General features: G+C 44.3%; 4 protein-coding genes across 4 annotated transcripts; 2 read left to right on the forward strand and 2 right to left on the reverse strand.

Annotated features, from left to right (window-relative positions):
• Window positions 1-3,271: 3,271 nt before the first annotated feature.
• LOC127312153 (cyclin-dependent kinase E-1) lies at window positions 3,272-9,221 on the forward strand. The gene is made up of 15 exons (XM_051342617.2): window positions 3,272-3,700; window positions 3,820-3,930; window positions 4,064-4,167; window positions 5,123-5,165; window positions 5,259-5,357; window positions 5,662-5,731; window positions 5,821-5,915; window positions 6,186-6,219; window positions 6,313-6,397; window positions 6,482-6,559; window positions 6,673-6,720; window positions 8,048-8,080; window positions 8,203-8,311; window positions 8,618-8,827; window positions 8,932-9,221. The coding sequence occupies exons 1-15, from the start codon at window positions 3,476-3,478 to the stop codon at window positions 9,004-9,006; spliced, it is 1,419 nt and encodes a 472-aa protein (XP_051198577.1). The 5' UTR covers window positions 3,272-3,475; the 3' UTR covers window positions 9,007-9,221.
• A 771-nt stretch (window positions 9,222-9,992) lies between these two features.
• On the forward strand, window positions 9,993-12,054 carry LOC127312162 (uncharacterized). The gene is made up of 2 exons (XM_051342628.2): window positions 9,993-10,202; window positions 10,301-12,054. The coding sequence occupies exon 2, from the start codon at window positions 10,353-10,355 to the stop codon at window positions 11,715-11,717; it is 1,365 nt and encodes a 454-aa protein (XP_051198588.1). The 5' UTR covers window positions 9,993-10,202; window positions 10,301-10,352; the 3' UTR covers window positions 11,718-12,054.
• A 652-nt stretch (window positions 12,055-12,706) lies between these two features.
• Window positions 12,707-13,470, reverse strand: LOC127312184 (uncharacterized). The gene has a single exon (XM_051342644.2). The coding sequence runs from the start codon at window positions 13,368-13,370 to the stop codon at window positions 12,861-12,863; it is 510 nt and encodes a 169-aa protein (XP_051198604.1). The 5' UTR covers window positions 13,371-13,470; the 3' UTR covers window positions 12,707-12,860.
• A 143-nt stretch (window positions 13,471-13,613) lies between these two features.
• On the reverse strand, window positions 13,614-16,345 carry LOC127312172 (ADP-ribosylation factor). The gene is made up of 6 exons (XM_051342637.2): window positions 16,047-16,345; window positions 15,498-15,588; window positions 15,085-15,200; window positions 14,537-14,596; window positions 14,372-14,437; window positions 13,614-14,080 (listed from the first exon to the last, which is right to left on the reverse strand). The coding sequence occupies exons 1-6, from the start codon at window positions 16,101-16,103 to the stop codon at window positions 13,892-13,894; spliced, it is 579 nt and encodes a 192-aa protein (XP_051198597.1). The 5' UTR covers window positions 16,104-16,345; the 3' UTR covers window positions 13,614-13,891.
• Between the last annotated feature and the right edge of the window lie 3,694 nt (window positions 16,346-20,039).

Below are 20,039 nucleotides of genomic sequence, written 5' to 3' on the forward strand. Positions count from 1 at the left end.
CGTCCACCTCCCCGTTCCAGCGGGCAGCGGAAGTAGTAGCTCCTCTTGAATCCGGCAGCACGACGGCGTGGTGTCGGTGGTGGTGGAGAATCCCGGCGGAGCTTCGCTAAGCGTGCGGGGAAGAAGGAGGAGTGGGGCGGCTAGGGTTTTTGGGGAGAGGGGGCGCCGGCCACTTGAGGGGTGCGGCCACCTTGTGGTGTTGGGGTGGCCGGCCCCCTCCCCTTGGCCCTCATTATATAGGTGGAACACCCAAGAGTTGGTCTACAAGTCTTCGAATAAGACCCCAAACCAAAACCTTCCATATCACATGAAACCTACCCAAGCTAGGACTCCCACTAGAGGTGGGATTCCCACCTTCCCTTGGGAGGGGGTGGCCGGCCACCTTGGTGGAGCCCAAGGTGGACTCCCCCTCCTAGGGTTGGCCGGCCATGGGAGGTGGAGTCCCTCCGGGACTCCGCCTTCCTTAGTGATTTCTTCCGGACTTTTCTAGAACCTTCTAGAACCTTCTGTAGAACCTTCCGGATCATTTTAAATCTTATAAAATGACTTCCTATATATGAATCTTATTCTCCGGACCATTCCGGAACTCCTCGTGATGTCCGGGATCTCATCCGGGACTTCGAACAAATCTTCGAACTCCATTCCATATTCAAGTTCTACCATTTCAACATCAAACCTTAAGTGTGTCACCCTACGGTTCGCGAACTATGTGGACATGGTTGAGTACTCTCTCCGACCAATAACCAATAGCGGGATCTGGAGATCCATAATGGCTCCCACATATTCAACGATGACTTTAGTGATCGAATGAACCATTCACATACGATTCCCTTTGTCACGCGATATTTTACTTGTCCGAGGTTTGATCATCGGTATCACTCTATACCTTGTTCAACCTCGTCTCCTGACAAGTACTCTTTACTCGTAGCGTGGTATGTGGTCTCTTATGAACTTATTCATATGCTTGCAAGACATTAGACGACATTCCACCGAGAGGGCCCAGAGTATATCTATCCGTCATCGGGATGGACAAATCCCACTGTTAATCCATATGCCTCAACTCATACTTTCCGGATACTTAATCCCACCTTTATAACCACCCATTTACGCAGTGACGTTTGATGTAATCAAAGTACCTTTCCGGTATAAGTGATTTACATGATCTCATGGTCATAAGGACTAGGTAACTATGTATCGAAAGCTTATAGCAAATAACTTAATGACGTGATCTTATGCTACGCTTAATTGGGTGTGTCCATTACATCATTCATACAATGATATAACCTTGTTATTAATAACATCCAATATTCATGATTATGAAACTAATCATCCATTAATCAACAAGCTAGTTAAGAGACATACTAGGGACTCTTTGTTGTTTACATATCACACATGTATCAATGTTTCGGTTAATACAATTATAGCATGGTATATAAACATTTATCATAAACATAAAGATATATAAAAACCACTTTTATTATTGCCTCTTGGGCATATCTCCTTCAAGTAAGAGGGATGTGTCTCTGATATACAAATTTTAGTCAATCTATACTTGCTAATGAGTGGTGATTGGTGAGAAACAGGGAATCTCTATACCGAAAATCATTCGAGGAAAATATTATCATGATACCAAATCTATGACTGCAAGAAGTAAGAGAATCTCATCACATATTTCGTGGGCAATATTACATGGCAGAGAATCTCTAGAAGGGTTTGATCAAACATGTTGGTGATGGAGCAACTATTAAGTAATCGTAAGGGCCGTGGATCCCATCAAATCCTAACATGCAACGGCTTGTACACCGCCGGAGGCAACGGCATGTCATATTTAAGAGCATACACTAGATACAAAGTGGACTATGATTTAGAAAATCAAGAATCCTTGTATACCTCCCAAGTTAGGGCTACCAACTACAATTTTAATTGTGCATTCACTGAGGTTTTGTGGGGTTGGTAGCTATGGAAACATATAGATTTTCTGTCCAAAGTGCATATAAGAGACCGATCAAATTACCTAAAATCAGGAGAACAAATTGTGGAAGTCAGTAATGCCTTCGAGTGTAAAATATTTTTGGTGGTGGATGACTAATAATTTTGTCCCAAGTCACAAAATAGACATATTGAGAGGGCTATATTTTGTGAGGAGTCTGGCATTGGCATATATCCTTTTATGCTTTTCTTGAGTGCACTTGCGCAAGTATTTTCAGGGAAGAATTGAAGAAGCCGTCCTCGATCAAGTTTCCATTCTATGCCCATGGTCAAAGAAAATCGGTGGAGAAAGCAGACACATTTATGATTTTATGTGAGAGTTGGATGATTTGAACAACAAGGAACGCTCAAAACCATGTAGCAAGAAGAAAGCCTTTGCTAAAAAAAAATCAGTTTGGACGATGGAAAATACTTTCTCTCTTGCACATGATGGGGACAAGAAGCAACCACAATAAGCTCGAACAAAAGCGAGGTAGAAGCCACCCGATGATGATACCATCAAGTTGAATGCATGTGCACGCCACATTCACTGGATGTGACCTCGAGGGCATGACACACATAGTTGTGTACAATTATTAGAGGCACTCTGGTATCTAAATACGGCAAATATTGTGATTATCGAACCTATGCAATCAAAGATGTAGTGCAATTGAGGAGCGAAATGATCTACATTAAGATAATTATAGAAAAGGATGCCTAGGTCAAGCTTTGTGAAGAAGAGAAATAGAAAGAATCATATATTTGAACCATTTTCATCGAGATCAAGGATTTTAGGATTGACTAGCTTTGCTATTAGTTATCTTAATTGAGATGCTAATGAAATAACTCACTACGTGCCTAAGCGAGCCAAAGATGATGTTGTGGCTGAGCTATGTCATAGGCTTCATCACCTCTACCTACATTTTCTTTTTGAGTAAAATCGCCTATGTCTATATGATCATAGCCCTAGAACACGGCGTTTATAGTGTGCACGCTAGGTTAGCAACCGTCCAATTTCCTTCAGTTTCATGCTTTAAGTTTACCCTTATTTCATAACTTTGAGTCGATTCTTATGTAAAAAAAACTTATTGAAAGCGGGTAGGGTGCATGGTAGAAACACATTATAAAGTCTTATGCTCTCCAATTCGAAGAAAACAAGATACTGTGTTTACGAAGAAGGTACGAAAACACAAGCCAAATCCCAAAGGCGCGGACTCATGAAGCAAAACCAATCGCGGCCGTCCGATCAGCAACCAAAGGTGTGGATACAGGATACGTTGTATATTTTGCAAAAACACCCTCTTCCCCATCCTGCTCGCCCCCGTCCGATTCCCCAATCTCGGTCTCACTCCGATTTCGGCCCAAACCCTAGGTCGCCGGCTCCTTCCGAAGGGAGGCGCCTTAACCGCCCAGCTGATCCGTTTCATGTGGGCAAGTCTTTCCGTGTTCCACTATCGTGAAGGGGACGAAGAAAGAGCGGGATTTGGTCGGCGGCCGGTCGGCGGCGATGGGGGACGGCCGCGCCGGAGCGTCGAACCGCCCCGCGTGGCTGCAGCAGTACGATCTAATCGGAAAGATCGGCGAGGGCACCTACGGCCTCGTCTTCCTCGCGCGCCTCAAGCCAACGCATCCCCAAGCTGCTGGCCGCCGCGGCTCCCCCATCGCCATCAAGAAGTTCAAGCAGTCCAAGGAGGGTGACGGCGTCTCGCCCACCGCCATCAGAGAGATCATGGTAGTTTCATCGCATCGCTGCCGGTTGCTTCATTCATTCCTTCGTTCTTGAAGTTACCAAACTCTTGCAACATAGGAATGTAATATTTCTCACACTGCTTTTGCCATTTGTGGTTTCAGCTCCTGCGCGAGATCAATCACGAGAATGTCGTGAAGCTCGTCAACGTCCACATCAACCACGCCGACATGTCCCTCTATCTCGCCTTCGACTACGCCGAACATGACCTCTATGTATGCAACTCCCCATCCCATGCTTATATGCACATTTCCATTCCTGTCAACCTCTTAGTATGAAATTCAAATCCGATTCAACTCTGGATCTCAACGATATAATTAACTAATTAACCTCTGAACCAACCTGCAGGAGGTTATCAGGCATCACAGAGAGAAGCTTAACCTTGCCATTAACCAATACACTGTCAAATCCTTGCTCTGGCAACTGCTCAATGGCCTCAACTACCTCCATAGGTATGTCTATATTTCAGTTAACAATATTGGTAGCATGATTCTTTACAATGCACTGCGTCTTAACCTAACATGGGGTCTGTTTGGTTCACCACCAACATGAGCCATACCGAAAATCCGGCTCGCCCACAAGGTTGGTGGTTGGGACTAGCGCCAATACTTTGGCTCGCCCAGCCCACCCCTGGAGTGCCTGTGTTATTCTAATCAACTAGGCTCACGGAAGGCATGGAAAATGCTTGCCAAAAAATTGGCAGTGCGGCACTAGCCTTCTCTTCGTGCATGGGCCTGGTTCGATCTTTTAAAAAACAATCAGCGCAGCAGATTAATGAGCTGAATAAACACTGACTGAAGACAAAGCGTCACATACGTTTTTACTAGTGTTTTTTTGGATATATTAATCCCGTGTAAGCGGCATGCAATTAATTTTATTTAGCACAGCCCAATAGTAGCCCAAGATACTCCTATTAGTACTACTAGTCTATTATTAATAATTGTCTCATTTTCTATAAAAGTGGCTGTTGTTTTCTATTTTAGTAAGAAACTTGTTTGGGGATCAGCCATGAGACTTCTTTGCATGTGTTGTGCATCCGTACTATTGCATGCCCATTTCGTTCCTTTTGACATATCGTTGTTAATTCCTACGGTTTTTTATGTGTCTCAATCTTCTTATTAGATCGACATTAAAACTTAATTAGAATCAAACCAAAACACTAAACAGGCCAAGTTGCCTAATGTTTACCAACTCAGTTGGCTATAAACCAAATGAAGGCATAGAATTTTTGGCAGTTACGATGGCTACAATCGAGACAACAATAGCTTACCAAAATTTGGGTCATGTCCCTGCTTTTGTCATGCCAAAATTTTGGTAGCGCTCAAACCAAATGCACCCATATATGCAACATTCATCTGGGCCATCTGATCAAAATCTGATCTACCATTCATGTCTCCCCTCCTGCAGTAACTGGATCATCCATCGAGACCTCAAGCCTTCTAATATACTGGTATGTTGCTATGTACCTTCATGCCGATACACAAATCTATTGAGTATTGTTTTCTTTTGCTGCTAAGCATGCTGCAATGTTGTGCCCCAGTAGGTTATGGGGGAAGGAGAAGAACATGGAATTATAAAGATTGCTGATTTTGGGCTTGCTAGGATATATCAAGCTCCACTAAAACCATTAAGTGACAATGGGGTGAGTTGCTCTATCTCAATGCCTGTTAGCAGACATTCTGATATTGTGTTCCGATTTCAAGTACTGTAAGGAAAACAAGGGATGGTACCTTGGTAAAGGAATGGATTCAAGTCATTCTGCATGTTATTACTAGTAGTCTCATTCCTCTTATGTCCTTGAAGCTTATACTTTGCATATACCCATAAATGGCATTATTTCTCTGCACATCTTGTTACGCATCAGCTCTTATTATTGTATTTACGGGATCATGTGTTGTGTTATTGCTATCTGCTAAGTATATGGCTAACCAAGAAGCAAAATGCAGGTTGTTGTAACTATATGGTATCGTGCACCCGAGCTGTTACTTGGTGCTAAACACTACACGAGCGCTGTTGGTATCCTTTTAATTTCATGGAAGGCAAAGCTGATCCTTTTACTATCTCATTTTCTTCATTGATTCAGTTTTTCCCTTAACCATCTCCAGACATGTGGGCTGTTGGTTGCATATTTGCAGAATTGCTTACATTGAAACCACTATTCCAAGGTGTTGAGGCGAAAGCTACTCCAAACCCGTTTCAAGTATGGGCACTTGCACTCATTGAGTTACTATCGCCGTCTTATTTTCAGAATTCAGATTATATCACTACGCTAAAATTGCTACTTTATACATGTTGATCACGTTTCAAGTAAACACAACTGTTATTCTGGAGTTTCTTCAAAGTAAATCAGGCTGTAGATGGTTTCATGCTGTTGCATTATCTATAGTTATGCATGGCCGCATTACACTTTCTATAACTCTTCTCTGCTTATGCCATTTATTATCTCACTGTATCTACACATATCCTGTAGCTCGATCAACTGGACAAGATTTTTAAGGTCTTAGGTATGATGCCTTACTTTTGCTTGTGTTGTTTGGTTGTCATACTCCTTGTAAGACAATGTACTCACCTTATATAGTAATCCAATTCTTCTGAAGGTCATCCTACGGTTGAGAAGTGGCCTACCCTTGCTAATCTTCCATGCTGGCAAAACGATCAGCAACACATTCAGGGGCATAAGTAGTATGTTGGAAAAAAATTAGCTGCTCTAAGAAGCCTTAAATATCGCTTTTATTATCACTTAATGTTGTCATCTCTCCCTTGCAGTGAGAACACAGGCCTTCATACTATTGTTCACTTGCCGCAGAAGGGTCCTGCATTTGATCTTCTCTCTAGAATGCTTGAGTATGTCTCTTGCTCTCAAGCCTATTGGAGTCAACATAATTGGTTGATGAACATTTTCTTTCTTTTCTTTTGCTATGTGGTTGTTTATCATCCTAGTTTTTATCCTGTTTCAGGTATGACCCACGAAAGCGTATTACAGCTGCGCAAGCTTTGGAGCATGAGTAAGTAATTATTACCTTCGCCTATTCATTCTTCCTTTTGACTTGTTGGATGCTTCTATTTCCAAATCTGTATAACTAGACGATTGCCCGCGAAGGTTTCCACAGAAAGACCCCTTGGTTCTGGCAAATAGTCTTGTAATCATAGTCTAAAAAGCTGGGCTGGCGGTCTGCCCAGGAAAAACCGCAGTATCGAACTCACGACCTGTAACCATGCAAATTAACCCTGCTTGAGGTCCCCAGTACCAGCTGGGCCGAGTTGGTTTTGTGAAATACATACTATGTACAATATGCTGTCATTTTCTTTTGGAAATCAGCTTAAATCTTAATTAAATATGACATTTTTTTGTCACTGTTGAACCAGCTGAACCTGCAGTCGGACCGGCAAACCAGTGAACAGTTGCTTGACTAGTTCATTCACCGGTCTGGCATTTAAAACTATACTTTTAATAACCTACCTGAATTTAGGTTAGCAAACATGAAAAGGGTGTGTATAGCTAGCCAATGCATATTATAACTACCTGCCAGACCATTATGAACTCTTATCGGTTGTAAAAGTATGAGATTTTTGGGCACATTTAATTTTCTTTGCATCAATAAGGACTCTATGCCTGCGGGTTCTCGAAAAAATATGACTCTTATGTAGCCATTTACGTTTGCCTTTGCCTTAGCTGCCTTTGCTCAACTTTATTGGAAGCAGTCTGGTATTATTCTTGGAACCATGTCTATCGTTTTTAATCTTCAAATTTCCTCCATTCACATATCATGCTTTTTTTAGAGGGGGTACTTACCGTTTCTCATTATTAGAAAACATTAGGAGTTTGTTATAGCGAAAAAACAAAACAACCTGTAATAGCCTTGCATCTAACCAAAATCCCTACCCCAAGCACTCCTCAAACAGACAACATTCATTTCATCAGGTAAGACCAAAAAAAAGAGAGGTGAACAATGAAGTAGCAGCATCGACTAACATAATTCCGTTCACATATAATGCAATACAATGTTAAAAATGATTCTATAGAACATATTCAGCAGGAACGTTTGGTCTTCTCCTAACTTTATTTGTCTTGTCTCTATCTAAATTATTATTTTTCCAGTAGAATTGATCTGTAAATTTCATGTCTGGTTCGGCGCAAAGCTGTCATTACTAATCGGGCATACTCTTTAAGCATGGAAACAGTGCTGATTGAAGATAAACTCACGCACTAATGCCTTAGTATATTTTAAACATATAGGGGACGTAACAGATCATCATAGTTCTAATATGTGGATATTGATGATTACAGTTAAATATATAAGATCTTCTGAGTATATCCATCTCTTTGTTTAGGTACTTCCGGATGGACCCACTGCCTGGACGAAAGTAAGTTTTGTGTGAGCAGAGTCTTAATTACTTCTAGTTTTGTAGATAGCATTCCTTTAGCAAGTAAAGACTGTTCTCGTGGTTCTCGTCCATCTGCCTAATATCTATCTCTCTCTGGTCAGTGCACTTATACCATCTCAGCCAGGGGAGAAAATTGTGGCATATCCTATTCGTCCAGTAGACACATCAACCGATTTTGAAGGAACAACAAGCCTTCAACCAACTCAACCGGTAATATAGCTGTGCTCCATTTTTCCAATGTCTGACCTCATTATTGGAAAGCTTTATGTGATGATTGGGCTTCTTCTCGAGGAAAATTAGATTTATCCTTGTAGTAAAATAATCTGTGCATCTATGGTGCAGAGCATATTTAATTAGTCAAAATCAGTTAGATGTAGTGTAGGCATCACAAGACTTGCTTCCTGTTCTATTTTGTCAGGAGATTTGGCTCAGGCCCATTTGGAGTCGACAAAAACATTTGGTCAAGAACCGACATGTTATTATGATCTAAATAACACGATGCCTTTCTACTTTCAGCCATCAGGGAACGCACCTCCGGGAGGCCAGCCTGTACCGAGACAACTCCCAAGGCAAATGCAACAGCAGCCTATGGGGGGTATGCCAAGAATGCCTGCTGGCGCAAACATGGGTGCCTTTGGCGCAGCGCCCCAAGCGGGCATGGTTGGGCTCAATCCTGGTAACATTCCAATGCAGAGAGGCGCAGGTGGCCAGGCCCATCCGCACCAGGTATGCTGTATTTTTTTTTCTTAGGTTCCTTGCGAGGCTTGTTACAACTATTTGAAGAATGGTTGTCAAGATGAATAAACCTTTTGATTTTCTTGTGTTGACAGTTGAGAAGGAAGGCTGACCAACAAGGGATGGGGATGCAGAACCCCGGGTACCCTCAGCAGAAGAGGCGCTTCTGACATCCTCCTTCCTCCCTACTGACTGATACTATCAGTGTACTCATAGCATCGTCGTGTATGTATTACCCACCAGATACACGTCGTCTGGTGTTTGACTGAAACACATTGATCATGTAAGCTTGTTGTTGTAGATTTATATTTGTCTGCAATGTAGGTAAGTTACTGTGTTACTAGCTGTGATGATCATTCTAGAGGAAATTTTGATGATTGCTTTTTGCCGCCAGTGAGCTAAGCTGCTCCCTGCAGAATAATTGGTATCTGAGTGCAATGTAAGCTGGTATAGTCATCCGCTAGTGTTGGAAGAGGAGTGGTTTGGTTGTTCATTGGACACGAAAGGCAACTCAGCTATGGTAAAGGATGAGAGACGAGACATCTCCATTCATCTCACGGGCTTGGCACTAGAGCATAACCAATGATACTGTGCTCGTGTTTTCTTTCGAGGATTCTGATTACACTAGAACACAAGTCATTGGGAAAAATGCCGCTCGCTCTGCCATCTTGGATGCCGCCTCAACAGCCCCTCTTATTCATGCCCACAGGTCCATTCTGACCCTTGGCTAAGCTCTCCTTCCTCCGCCGCCGGTCAAGTTTGTGTGGCAGCCTTCCAGGCATTGGTCACCACACTGTTGCCAATTGCCATTACCTTGCCGACCAGCACCACTCTCCCTCCTTCCTCTTCATGTTCCTCTGGTTGTGCCGCATCCAACTGTGAGACCACGAAAATGTATCGAGTGCTCCCAAGCTTGTAGTTCTCTTGTATTTCCAACTTGAGAAACACTACATTACAAATATGAAAGATGTAGTAAAAAAATACCATATATATACACCATTTGAAATCGTCGGGTAGACAAGGGCGTAAACGAAGGATATCAAAAACGAGATAGATGGGCCCACGGGAGCCCAACAAGGGAGCCCAGGGGCTGTTGTCTCGGGCGTGTGTTGGGTTGGGTGTTTGCTGTCGGAATCGAAGAAAGCGGTGGAATCCGTCAAAGAAAATTCCATCTCAATCTAAATGCGCATACATCTCTTCCCTGTCCTGTGTCTGTGTGGGAGCCGGAGGCGGAGACGGAGCCGGCCCCGGAGGCGGAGGAGCAGCCGGCCCTAAGAGGAGGAGGAGGAGGCTTCTGCCTGTTCTCGCCGCTCTTCGTCCTCGGATCCGATCTATTCATCTGCGACTCGGGCCAAGCCACCTCTAGGTTCGTACCGCTCCCGATCCCCTTTCACCGACTTTTGATTTTTGATTTAAGGAAAGATCCTCGAGTTCATCCAAACCCTAAATTTCCGATTTTTCTAGGGTTCGTCCAATCCAGTGTCCCCGCGGAGGCAGAAAAACCAGTGCAATCCGCATGGCCGGCTGGGCCGATTCCGGCAGCAGCCGGGGACGAGGAGGAGGAGGAGGCGGCGGGTTTGCCAACCGCGGTGGCGCCAACAACATGAACACCAGGTGGAGAGCCAGGACGCCGCCACAGCACCGGCAGCAACAGAACGAGCAACAACAGCACCAGCAGCAACATCAACAACACCAACATCAACAACAACAGCAGCACCAGCAGCATCAACAACATCAGCAGCAGCAGCAGCAACAGCGTCAGTACCGCCCTGTCAACGACAATGACCAATCTTCGCAGCACCGGCACCACCTGGCCGCGGGAGGGCCGTATCTAGGTCATCACCGCAGGCAGCGGAGCTTCTCCACCTCCACCAGCCACCCGCAACCAACTCATCCACCGCAAACCCATCCCACCCCCACAGACCACAAGTCTCCTGCCCCAGCCACCAACGCCAGCGCCAATGCAATTGCCAGCGAACCCGACGACAAGGCTAGGCGCAACGCTGCCAATTTCGAGTGCAACGTCTGCTTTGACATGGCCGACGACCCCGTCGTCACCAAGTGCGGCCACCTCTTCTGCTGGGAGTGCCTCTACCAGTGGCTCCACGTGCACTCGCACCACCGCGAGTGCCCTGTGTGCAAGGGCGAGGTCGCCGACGATGCCATTATTCCCATCTATGGGCGCGGAGGCTCTGCGGCCTCTGTTCATACCGCGCCACCAAGGCCCACTGGGGCCAGAGTTGAGAGCTCCAGGCAGCAGCAGCAACAGGCAGCTCTGGACTGGCATATGGCCCATGACGACGAAGATGGCAACCCCATGGATGATCTCCAACGTCTCTTTGGGGTTAGCTTTCTGAGAGATGCTATGATGAGTCTCATGCCCGGTGATGACGCGGACATGGAAGACTACACTAATCCCTACCACCACCCCGACCTCTTTGATGACCCCTATAATGTAACGGACTTTCAGTCATTTGTAGCTGCTGGTGCTGGCTCTTCACGGGGACATGGTCGTCATGATGTTAGTGCTGATGACATAATTGGAACATTCTTTGACTACACCACCCCTCAGGAGCCAGGTTTTGTGTACCGTGGTGGTCGCCGTCAGCGTGGAAGAGCAAGAGGGGCAGCATCTGCGGATCATTCCGGCTTCGCTGAAATGATGGGGGGTAGCTGGTCGATGGGGGGCAGCAGCAGCAGCGCATCTTACCGTGATACTGGTGCCAGTGGTCCTCATGTTAATAATACTGCAGGTGGTTCCTCTCGGCCTAATGGTGGATGGACCGAGAGGAGAGGAAGAAGCAACCGGAATTCGTATTCAGGTGGTGGTGGAAGAGGGACCCAGAACAATGGCAGGAGACAGGGAGCAAATTACAATTGATCTTGGCCCGACTTGATGATGACCGTGGTGATCAGAATAAACAGAGCTTTGAATTCTTCTTCCTTCCGGCCTAATGGTGGATGGACGAAGAGAAGAGGAAGAAGCAACCAGAATTCTAATTCAGTTGGTGGAAGAGAGGATGCAGAACAGCAGGAGACAAGGAAGAACGGGGCTACATTTGCTCTTGTTCCTGGCCTGGTGATAGTGGCAACCAAATAAGTTCAGCTTTGAATTCATCTTTCTCCCTCTTCGTTTTTTCTTTGCTTTTCCTCTTTATTTTGACTTTGGTGAATGTTTCTCTCGGTTGATGCAATGCAATTAACAATACATGTGGTTATATACTCCTTGCCATTGCTTGATATGTCACATATCTCATCTTTAATGATATGTTATAGAATGTTTGGTTATTACTTAGCAGAACGTGGTCTGTTAGTTGTACCAGTGATGACTTCTATTAGGAAGGAAACATGTTTGATTTCTGCTGATTGTGGCCAGCATATGTTTCTGGGAAAGAAAGAGTAAAATGAGTGCTTGTCTGTGTGCTGATATATAACGAGGAGACCAAACGAAAGACCTTGCTGCATCACCAGCTCACCAATGATTTCAACGAACAACACAGAAATTGATAGCTAGAACAATTGCAACTCAAACTGATAAGGAACGGGGCTACATTTGATCTTGTTCCCGGCCTGGTGATAGTGGCAACCAAATAAGTTCAGCTTTGAATTCATCTTTCTTCCTCTTCATTTTTTTCTTCCCTTTTCCTCTTTATTTTGACTTTGGTGAACGTTTCTCTTGGTTGTACCAGTGATGATTCCAGTAGGTAGGAAGCATGTTTGATTTCTGCAGATTGTGTAGAGTTCAGAAGTATTGGTATCGACCAGCATATGTTTCTTCTGGGAAAGAAAGAGTAAAATGAGTGCTTGGTCTGTGTGCTGATAGATAACGAGGAGACCCAACGAAACAGGAGACAGAAAGACCTTGCTGCATCACCAGTTCACCAATGATTTCAACGAACAACACAGAAATTGAGAGGTAGAACAATTGCAACTGAAATGGAAGCTTCAGTACACTGGAACGACTAAGGAGCTAGTACTGATACAGGATACAGACTGCTACTAATCCATTTCCAGTCGAACGAGTTCAGTTGTCGTCGCCGTAGGCGAGGAAGCGGTAGCGCTCCTCGTAGGGCCCGTCGAAGTGGAGGTCCGCCTCCATCCACTTGGGGTAGCGGACGAGGTCGCCGGCGACGAAGTGCATGTACTCCTCGCCGGTGGTGGCCCCGGCGGGGAGCACGCGGACCTCGCCGGCGACGATGTAGACGAGCTGGTCCACCTGCCAGTCCCAGGGCAGCCGGCACCGGCCGCCCGTGCGCCACACGGACCACGTCTCCATCACCCGCAGCGCCTCCACCCGCTCCTGCGCCGCCGCGCCGCGCACCACGCGCACCTTGTACACGTCCTCCACCGGACGACGGCCCAGCACCCGTCCATCCTCTGCTGGTGCCGCCGATACCGCCGCCGCCGCCATCAACCTGCACCTCCGCCGACTCCGGCTAGCACCAGCGCCGGGCACGGGGATGAACACGGGGGTGGGAGTGTGGGGGAGGAGGGCGAGCTGGCATCCGGCTCTAGCTCCGGCCGTGCCCGCCATCTTTCTCTCGCGCTGACTGCTACGCTCTCTCGTCTCACTTTGCTTGCCTTCACCTTATCCTTTCTTCCTCTAACCCGGCCCTGGACGCGGCGTATCTTTTACTACAGTCTCCAATATATGGTGGTCTCTGGGTGCAACACAAGGTTACAGATTACAGACACAAAACATTTTTAGTAAAAGAAAAGAAAAGAAAAATCACAATCAAGAATTCAAGATCAGCAATTCATTCCGAACAAAGCAAAGTAAAGCAAACACTGAGGTTTCTTCAGACTAAACCACAAATATTTGAGCGTGTCATGCCATCAGTAGAAACATCAGTATTTACATTCCCCACACACTCCTAGAATAGAATATAATAGAGGCGCTTTCAACTAACGCCACATCAGCACGAGTTGTGTTTCGTTCATGCTACAACAATTCTGTCAAACCACTCTAGGCGGCCACGGCAGTAAGATGGCAAACACAAGATGGAAAAATGAGGCGCCAAGAAGCACGGTATGATGCGTTGCTCTGTTTACTCTTCACGAGGATGATGTTGAAGCTAACCGTCCTGAAGCCCGCATCTCGTCCAGAGTCGTCGCTAGCCAGTCCAAGCCTTCGTAGAGGCCGTCGCCTTTCAGGGCGCAGGTGCCTTGGATGTGCCAGATGCGGTTGTTCAGGTCGTACAGACCGAGGCCCTCGCATACTTCCATCGGGGTCATTGCTCCCCTCTGCGTCCGCAAACACCGACATAAAATGTTTAAGCGAAATTAAACCATGCTTTATACGACAGAATAAGCTCTTTCCCTAAGCGAAGCAGAAAATATCAAGAACAGCTACTTCGGCCCTACATAAAGCTCTCCATATATGTAAACAATGCAAATCCCCTATGATCTACGAACTCAGGTATAATAAACGAAATAAGTCTTAGACCAGCGAGCAATAACCTACTAGTATTGTACACAAACCACATGAGCATAAACAAGTACACGGGATACCAAAAGAAACCATGACAAACATACCATGTCTTGCTTGTTAGCAAACACCAGCAGTATACTGTTGAGCATAAATGGGTCATTGATTATAGCCTGGAAGAGAAGATCAGCTTACAGTACGCTCGAGCACATATCAGGGAACAATATTACTGCAGAAACAGGAACATGCTCTTAATACAAAATCACATAAACCTGAAATTCAGCTCTGGCTCTTCCAATTCTGTCCCTGTCCAGGGAATCAACCACATAGATCTGCAAATCAAGAAAAGGAATGGAGAAAGGTTACATTTCAAGAAAGCAGTTTCAAACCACAAATCACTACACCTGTAAATAAATCAAAGGCGTAATCCATGAAGAAAAAGGTCCTTGGCTCGAGAGGAGACGCGTACTAACTTGGAAACACTTATCCTATTTGGCCAACAATTCTGTCATTCTTCTTTTCTGTCATTGGTGGTTTGGCAGCTAAGAGCACTAAAGCATGCAAAAGTGAAATGGGCCCAATATTTATTATCCATCCGTAAGTTAATTGACCATCCTTCCTAGTGACTGGTACTAACTTGTTCATAGATCAGATGGAGTGTCCAGACAAAGCAAGAAAGGAATGGAACTTCTCTGTATCAGAAAAAGGAATGAAACAACTAAATGGTAGGAAAAGCACAGCTGAAGTATTCCTATGCTGAATTGCTAGTTGATATACAACGAAACTACATGCAAGCATAAATGGAATGATAGTAAATGACCAGAGCATCGGTGTTGTTGAAGTAGTGCCTCCACAAGGGCCTCAATTTTTCCTGGCCGCCAACATCCCATACAGTGAACATTACATTCTTGTACTGAACCTTCTCAACATTAAAACCTGCAACACAAAACAGAGTGTCAGATCACTAAGATGAAGACATATTTATTGGTACAGTAGTTCAACGGTTACCATGTAACAACAGATGAAAACATGGACACACGGTGTGTGAACCCAAACAATAGTTAATTACTCCCTCCCTTCCAAATTAATCGACTCAACTTTGTCTAGATACGCGTGTATCTACGCGCGATTTAGTGGGTAGACACATGTGTATCTAGACAAATCTGCGTCAATTAATTTGGAACGGACGGAGTACTTAATATAGTTACATATAGGCAGGCAAGAGTGTTATACCGATAGTTGGGACGGTGGAGAGAACTTCGCCGATGTGCAGTTTGTAGAGTATGGTGGTTTTTCCGGCTGCATCCAGCCCAAGCATCACCACCTAACATAAAGCAACATGCCGATCCATGAGAATTGAGGAGCGCAATGAATTAACTTGGATGGATCATCATGCGTCTGAGCCTCTGATGATACATACAGATGACATACACACATTGTGCGATGACAATCAAGTATGAAGGAGCAACTAACATAACAGACATCATAAGCAAAGATAGAAAGAGCAGCTAGTAGGTGATAAAGTGAGAAAGTGTGGACATCTCATCTATAAAATCATCATCACATGGTTTGGCATATACGATCTGTTAGCTCCTTCACCGGTATTTCAGTATGTAAAATTAAATCAGATAGAATCGTATGAAGTTAGATCAAACAAGGAATAGATCAGGGAACAAATACATCTCATTATACGAATATGCTTGGTAGATTGATCCATCCATACTACAAGTCTACAAGTACCAACTAACCAAGAAAATTAGGAGAAGAGAAAAGAGAGCGCACCCGCATCTCCTTGTTGCCGAAGAAGGCATCGAAGAGCTTGCGAAAGGCCTGACCCATCTCCCTGGATCAGGAGAATCTGGCCGGCCGGTCGGCAACGAGGATGAGAGTGGACTGGAACCTGGAAGGTTCTGCCGATGAGTAGGGTTTGGGCAGGATCGATCGGCCCTGGCCTTGCACCCTGCCTTCGTTCCTTCTTGGTCGGAGTCGAGCCGGAGCCGGAGCCGAAGGGGAGAAGGACGAGGATGAGGAGATGCTGAGCTCACTGGTGTCGGGTGGAACCGGAGGCCGAAGGAGTAATCTGGGCCGTCTACTTTTAAGTGCGGCCCAGTAACCATGTGGGCGATGTGGTTAGGTTAGGTCGGGTTAGGCCGATTTCTAAGGGGTGTGATAGTTTCGGGCCGATTTCGAAGGGTGATAGTTTGGCATACTGCAACAGAACTACTAGCTGTTAAAAAGCCTCGACCTAAAAGGAAGCTGTGAAAAAGCTTTTGGGAAACGATGCACTCCATTTTTAATATGTAGAAAAAACAGGTGAATCTGAGGAATTTTGACATGAGTTTTATTATGGTACTTTATTATTTTTAATTAATTTTAATTTGTTCGATCAGATGCACTAGTTTGATTGATCATTTTATGGATTCTATTGTCCTTATTTGTCTAATAAGATGTACTTTATTTAGATAATTAAGAAAGTCAGGTCGTTTGATCAAGTTTCATGGATGTACTAGTTTTTCTGTAATTAAATTTTATTAGGAACTGTAGAAGATCTGCGAATTTTTGTATTTAAGCTTAAAAGAGGAAACTACGAGGGACGAAGCTAGGGGTGTCAGCCAGGGCCATGGCTCCCCACCCCCCCCCCCCCCCCCATGCCAAATTTTCCCCGAAAGGCCCCCTAAAATTTATGTGAAATAATCCCTAAATTTTGAAATATTATATATCTGGTCCTCTCCAAGCAACATGGTTGTTCAATTGGCCCCCTCCAAGCAACATGGTTGTTCAATTAGCTCCCCCAAACATTATTCCTGGCTCCGTCTCTGGAAACAGCGCCATAGACACTAGTAGGAAAAAGGCTACCGTTGGCGTACCAAATTCGCTTGTCAGCCACGGGTCTCGGCCCGCGACTGGTACCTCGCCAGTAGTATTAGCTACTAGTCGCGTGCCCTACTGGCACACGACTAGTATTGCTTGTACCGATCGCGTGTTTCGTGTGCACGTTACCACTAAGGTTACTGGTAGCGCACAGGTAGGCACGCGACTACTATCCTGCCTGCTGCCAGAACCCCGTTTCTTCTATTTCTTCCTGCCTTTCCCCTTTGTTTACACATGTGTATAGACATATATAATATCAATTACCAGGCAACAACAGATACACAAAAATAGTCAAATGACCAAATCATTGCACTACAAAGTCAAACAAGTGACCAAGTCATTACATTGAGCATAATATGTAGCCAAATGACCAAATCATTACACTACAAAGTCCAGCAAGTGACCAAGTCATTATATACATTGAGCACAATAGCCAAATGACCAAATCACTCATCCGGATCTAGCTCCACGGGTGGGTAATGAATAACGACCCTGTTAGAATCTCTTGGGCCGTAGAACTCACCATCGGATGAGGAGGAGGCGTCCCGCTGTTTGTAGTAGAAGAAGGCATTCCCGTATAAATTATCCAAGTAGAAATAACACTTTGTCGCTAGCTCCATCCAGTAGCGCTCTATCATCTCCTTCCAACTACACCCATGAAAATAGGTTTGGTTCGCCTCATTGGTGATTTCAACAACGAAGGTCCTCTCCGCTATGGGTAGTGTGTTCTGCTGAATGACGACTTAAAACATTCCCAGTTGGTTAATGTTTCTATGTACATGCTCCATGAAGTCACGTGTTGCGCTACATGGTATAGCCTAAACACAATTACGGAAGAAACAACAATTAGATCAAAGATACAAGTCGACGCAACTATATATATGAACAACTAACTAATTGGGCTAAAACATACCGATATGGTTTTATTGCCCTCTCTGAAAAGTATGACAAATTTTTTTGTCCATGCACCTATATTGTCCACAGTCTGCGCATCGATTCATAAAAGCCATTTGCTACATAACAGTTGGGTTACGTTAACAATTATAGCATATACTATAGCATACAAATCTATTGGACCCAAAAATGAACTTCAAATCAGACCTCTTATTTATATTGGACCCAAAAACGATAGAAATGGGGTGAGCGAACCAAGTACGATATGCACAAGATTTGTATTTGTGCATATAACAAGGTTCACTCACACCACCCCGCGATTGCTGCCAGTCGCGTGCCATATAAGGGCACGCTACCACTATCTTCATACCTGTCGCGTGCCATCATCAAGGCGTGCAGTAAACTTTTTATCATTTGTATAGGTGCTCCCCACTTATTTGTCGCGTGTCCTCCATGGTGGTACGCTGCCATTATGTCCTTACTAGTCGCGTGTCCGTTTATCACACGCTATTAAAAATAGTAGCCGCGTGTCCTAGTTGGAGCCAACTTCTATTAGTCGTGCCCCTATAACCTTTTCTCTACTAGCGAGAATGGCTATAACAACACACGCCACACTCATTCAAGATAAATCCAACAACTACAATATTGATTGCATGGATACCATGATTAAAATTAGTCTGATTAAGAGAACCAACCTGAGGTTGGGTGGTTAGGAGGGTGGTTGTACCCCCAGCCCACCAGAGTTCAAATCCCAGGTTTGACATCTGTGTGTCTCATAAAGGCGGAATATTCATTCAGTGGGAGGCGACGTTCCCGTCGACAGCGAGGCGCCAGCAGTGACTTCGTCAATTTCAAGACCCCCGCCGGCTCAGTCTTTCAAAGGTGCTCATAGGGGTAGGGTGTGCGTTCATAGGGGTGAGTGTATGCGCGTGTATGTGAGCGTCTGCGTTGTACTGTGTTTCTCAAAAAAAATTAGTCTGATTAAAGCAAAGATGTTGTGCGAACTGTCAATTACTCCATACAGTACAGAGTATAGAATATTACCTTCCCTCAAAAATAGTATAGAATATTAATTTAATCTGTTACATAAATGTAATACCCCATACGTGGTAGTGACCAAAAGAACTATGAAAGCACATGTTGCATGAGCAGTAAGCTCAAATCGGCACCGAGTTTGAACTAAGTTGCTTGTTTGTGCACACACGGTCAGAAAATTGACCGTCGTCACTATGTCTGATATGTTGTATTATTTTTGAAGTAAGACAAAAAGAAATTTGCTTAAAATAATCTGATAATCTTGCTCGTGCCAAGTGACATATGAGGCATGTATAATTTGGTGATGTCAGTTTTTCCTTACGCTTGTACGTTAGATTTTTTACTTAGTTGGAGATGAGAAAATGAAGAAAGAGAATGTTGCTTTCCCTTAGCTAAGTGATGGTATCTTATAAAATAGGAAAAGACTAGTTTTCCTATTACTAAATTTAATTAATTTATATTTATTGCTAGAGATGACAATAAGAGATAGTGCATTTACCACTTATATCTATTGTCTTCTCTAGATAACGTGGATTGCTAAGACTAGTCACAATGCATAGTATCATATAGAAGTATCATGCGTATGATACTACTACATGTTACTATCTCCACAATGCATGGTATCATATACTAGTATCATAGTCTCCATATATTAATTATTTTGTAGAATCTCAATACAAATATGTGTACAAGATTTACTTGACATTATTTTTTCTAGTAGTATGTGCTATGATACGGTATCTACCTATGATACTAGTACACTCTCTCTCATCCTTAATTGCACTGCCACATCAGCATTTTGCATGCATGGAATGCATGATACTACCTATGATACTCCCATTGTGGGTAGTCTAAGAAAAGTCATATTACCAGTGGATGTGCCTTGAGTGCAAGGTTTAAAGCTATTGGAGACGATAAAACTTAAATTATCAAAGGGGTAAAAGGGGGGGATATATGCAACTACAATTGTAACAA

This window comes from Lolium perenne, chromosome 1 (assembly GCF_019359855.2).
Source record: "Lolium perenne isolate Kyuss_39 chromosome 1, Kyuss_2.0, whole genome shotgun sequence".
NCBI lineage: Eukaryota > Viridiplantae > Streptophyta > Magnoliopsida > Poales > Poaceae > Lolium > Lolium perenne.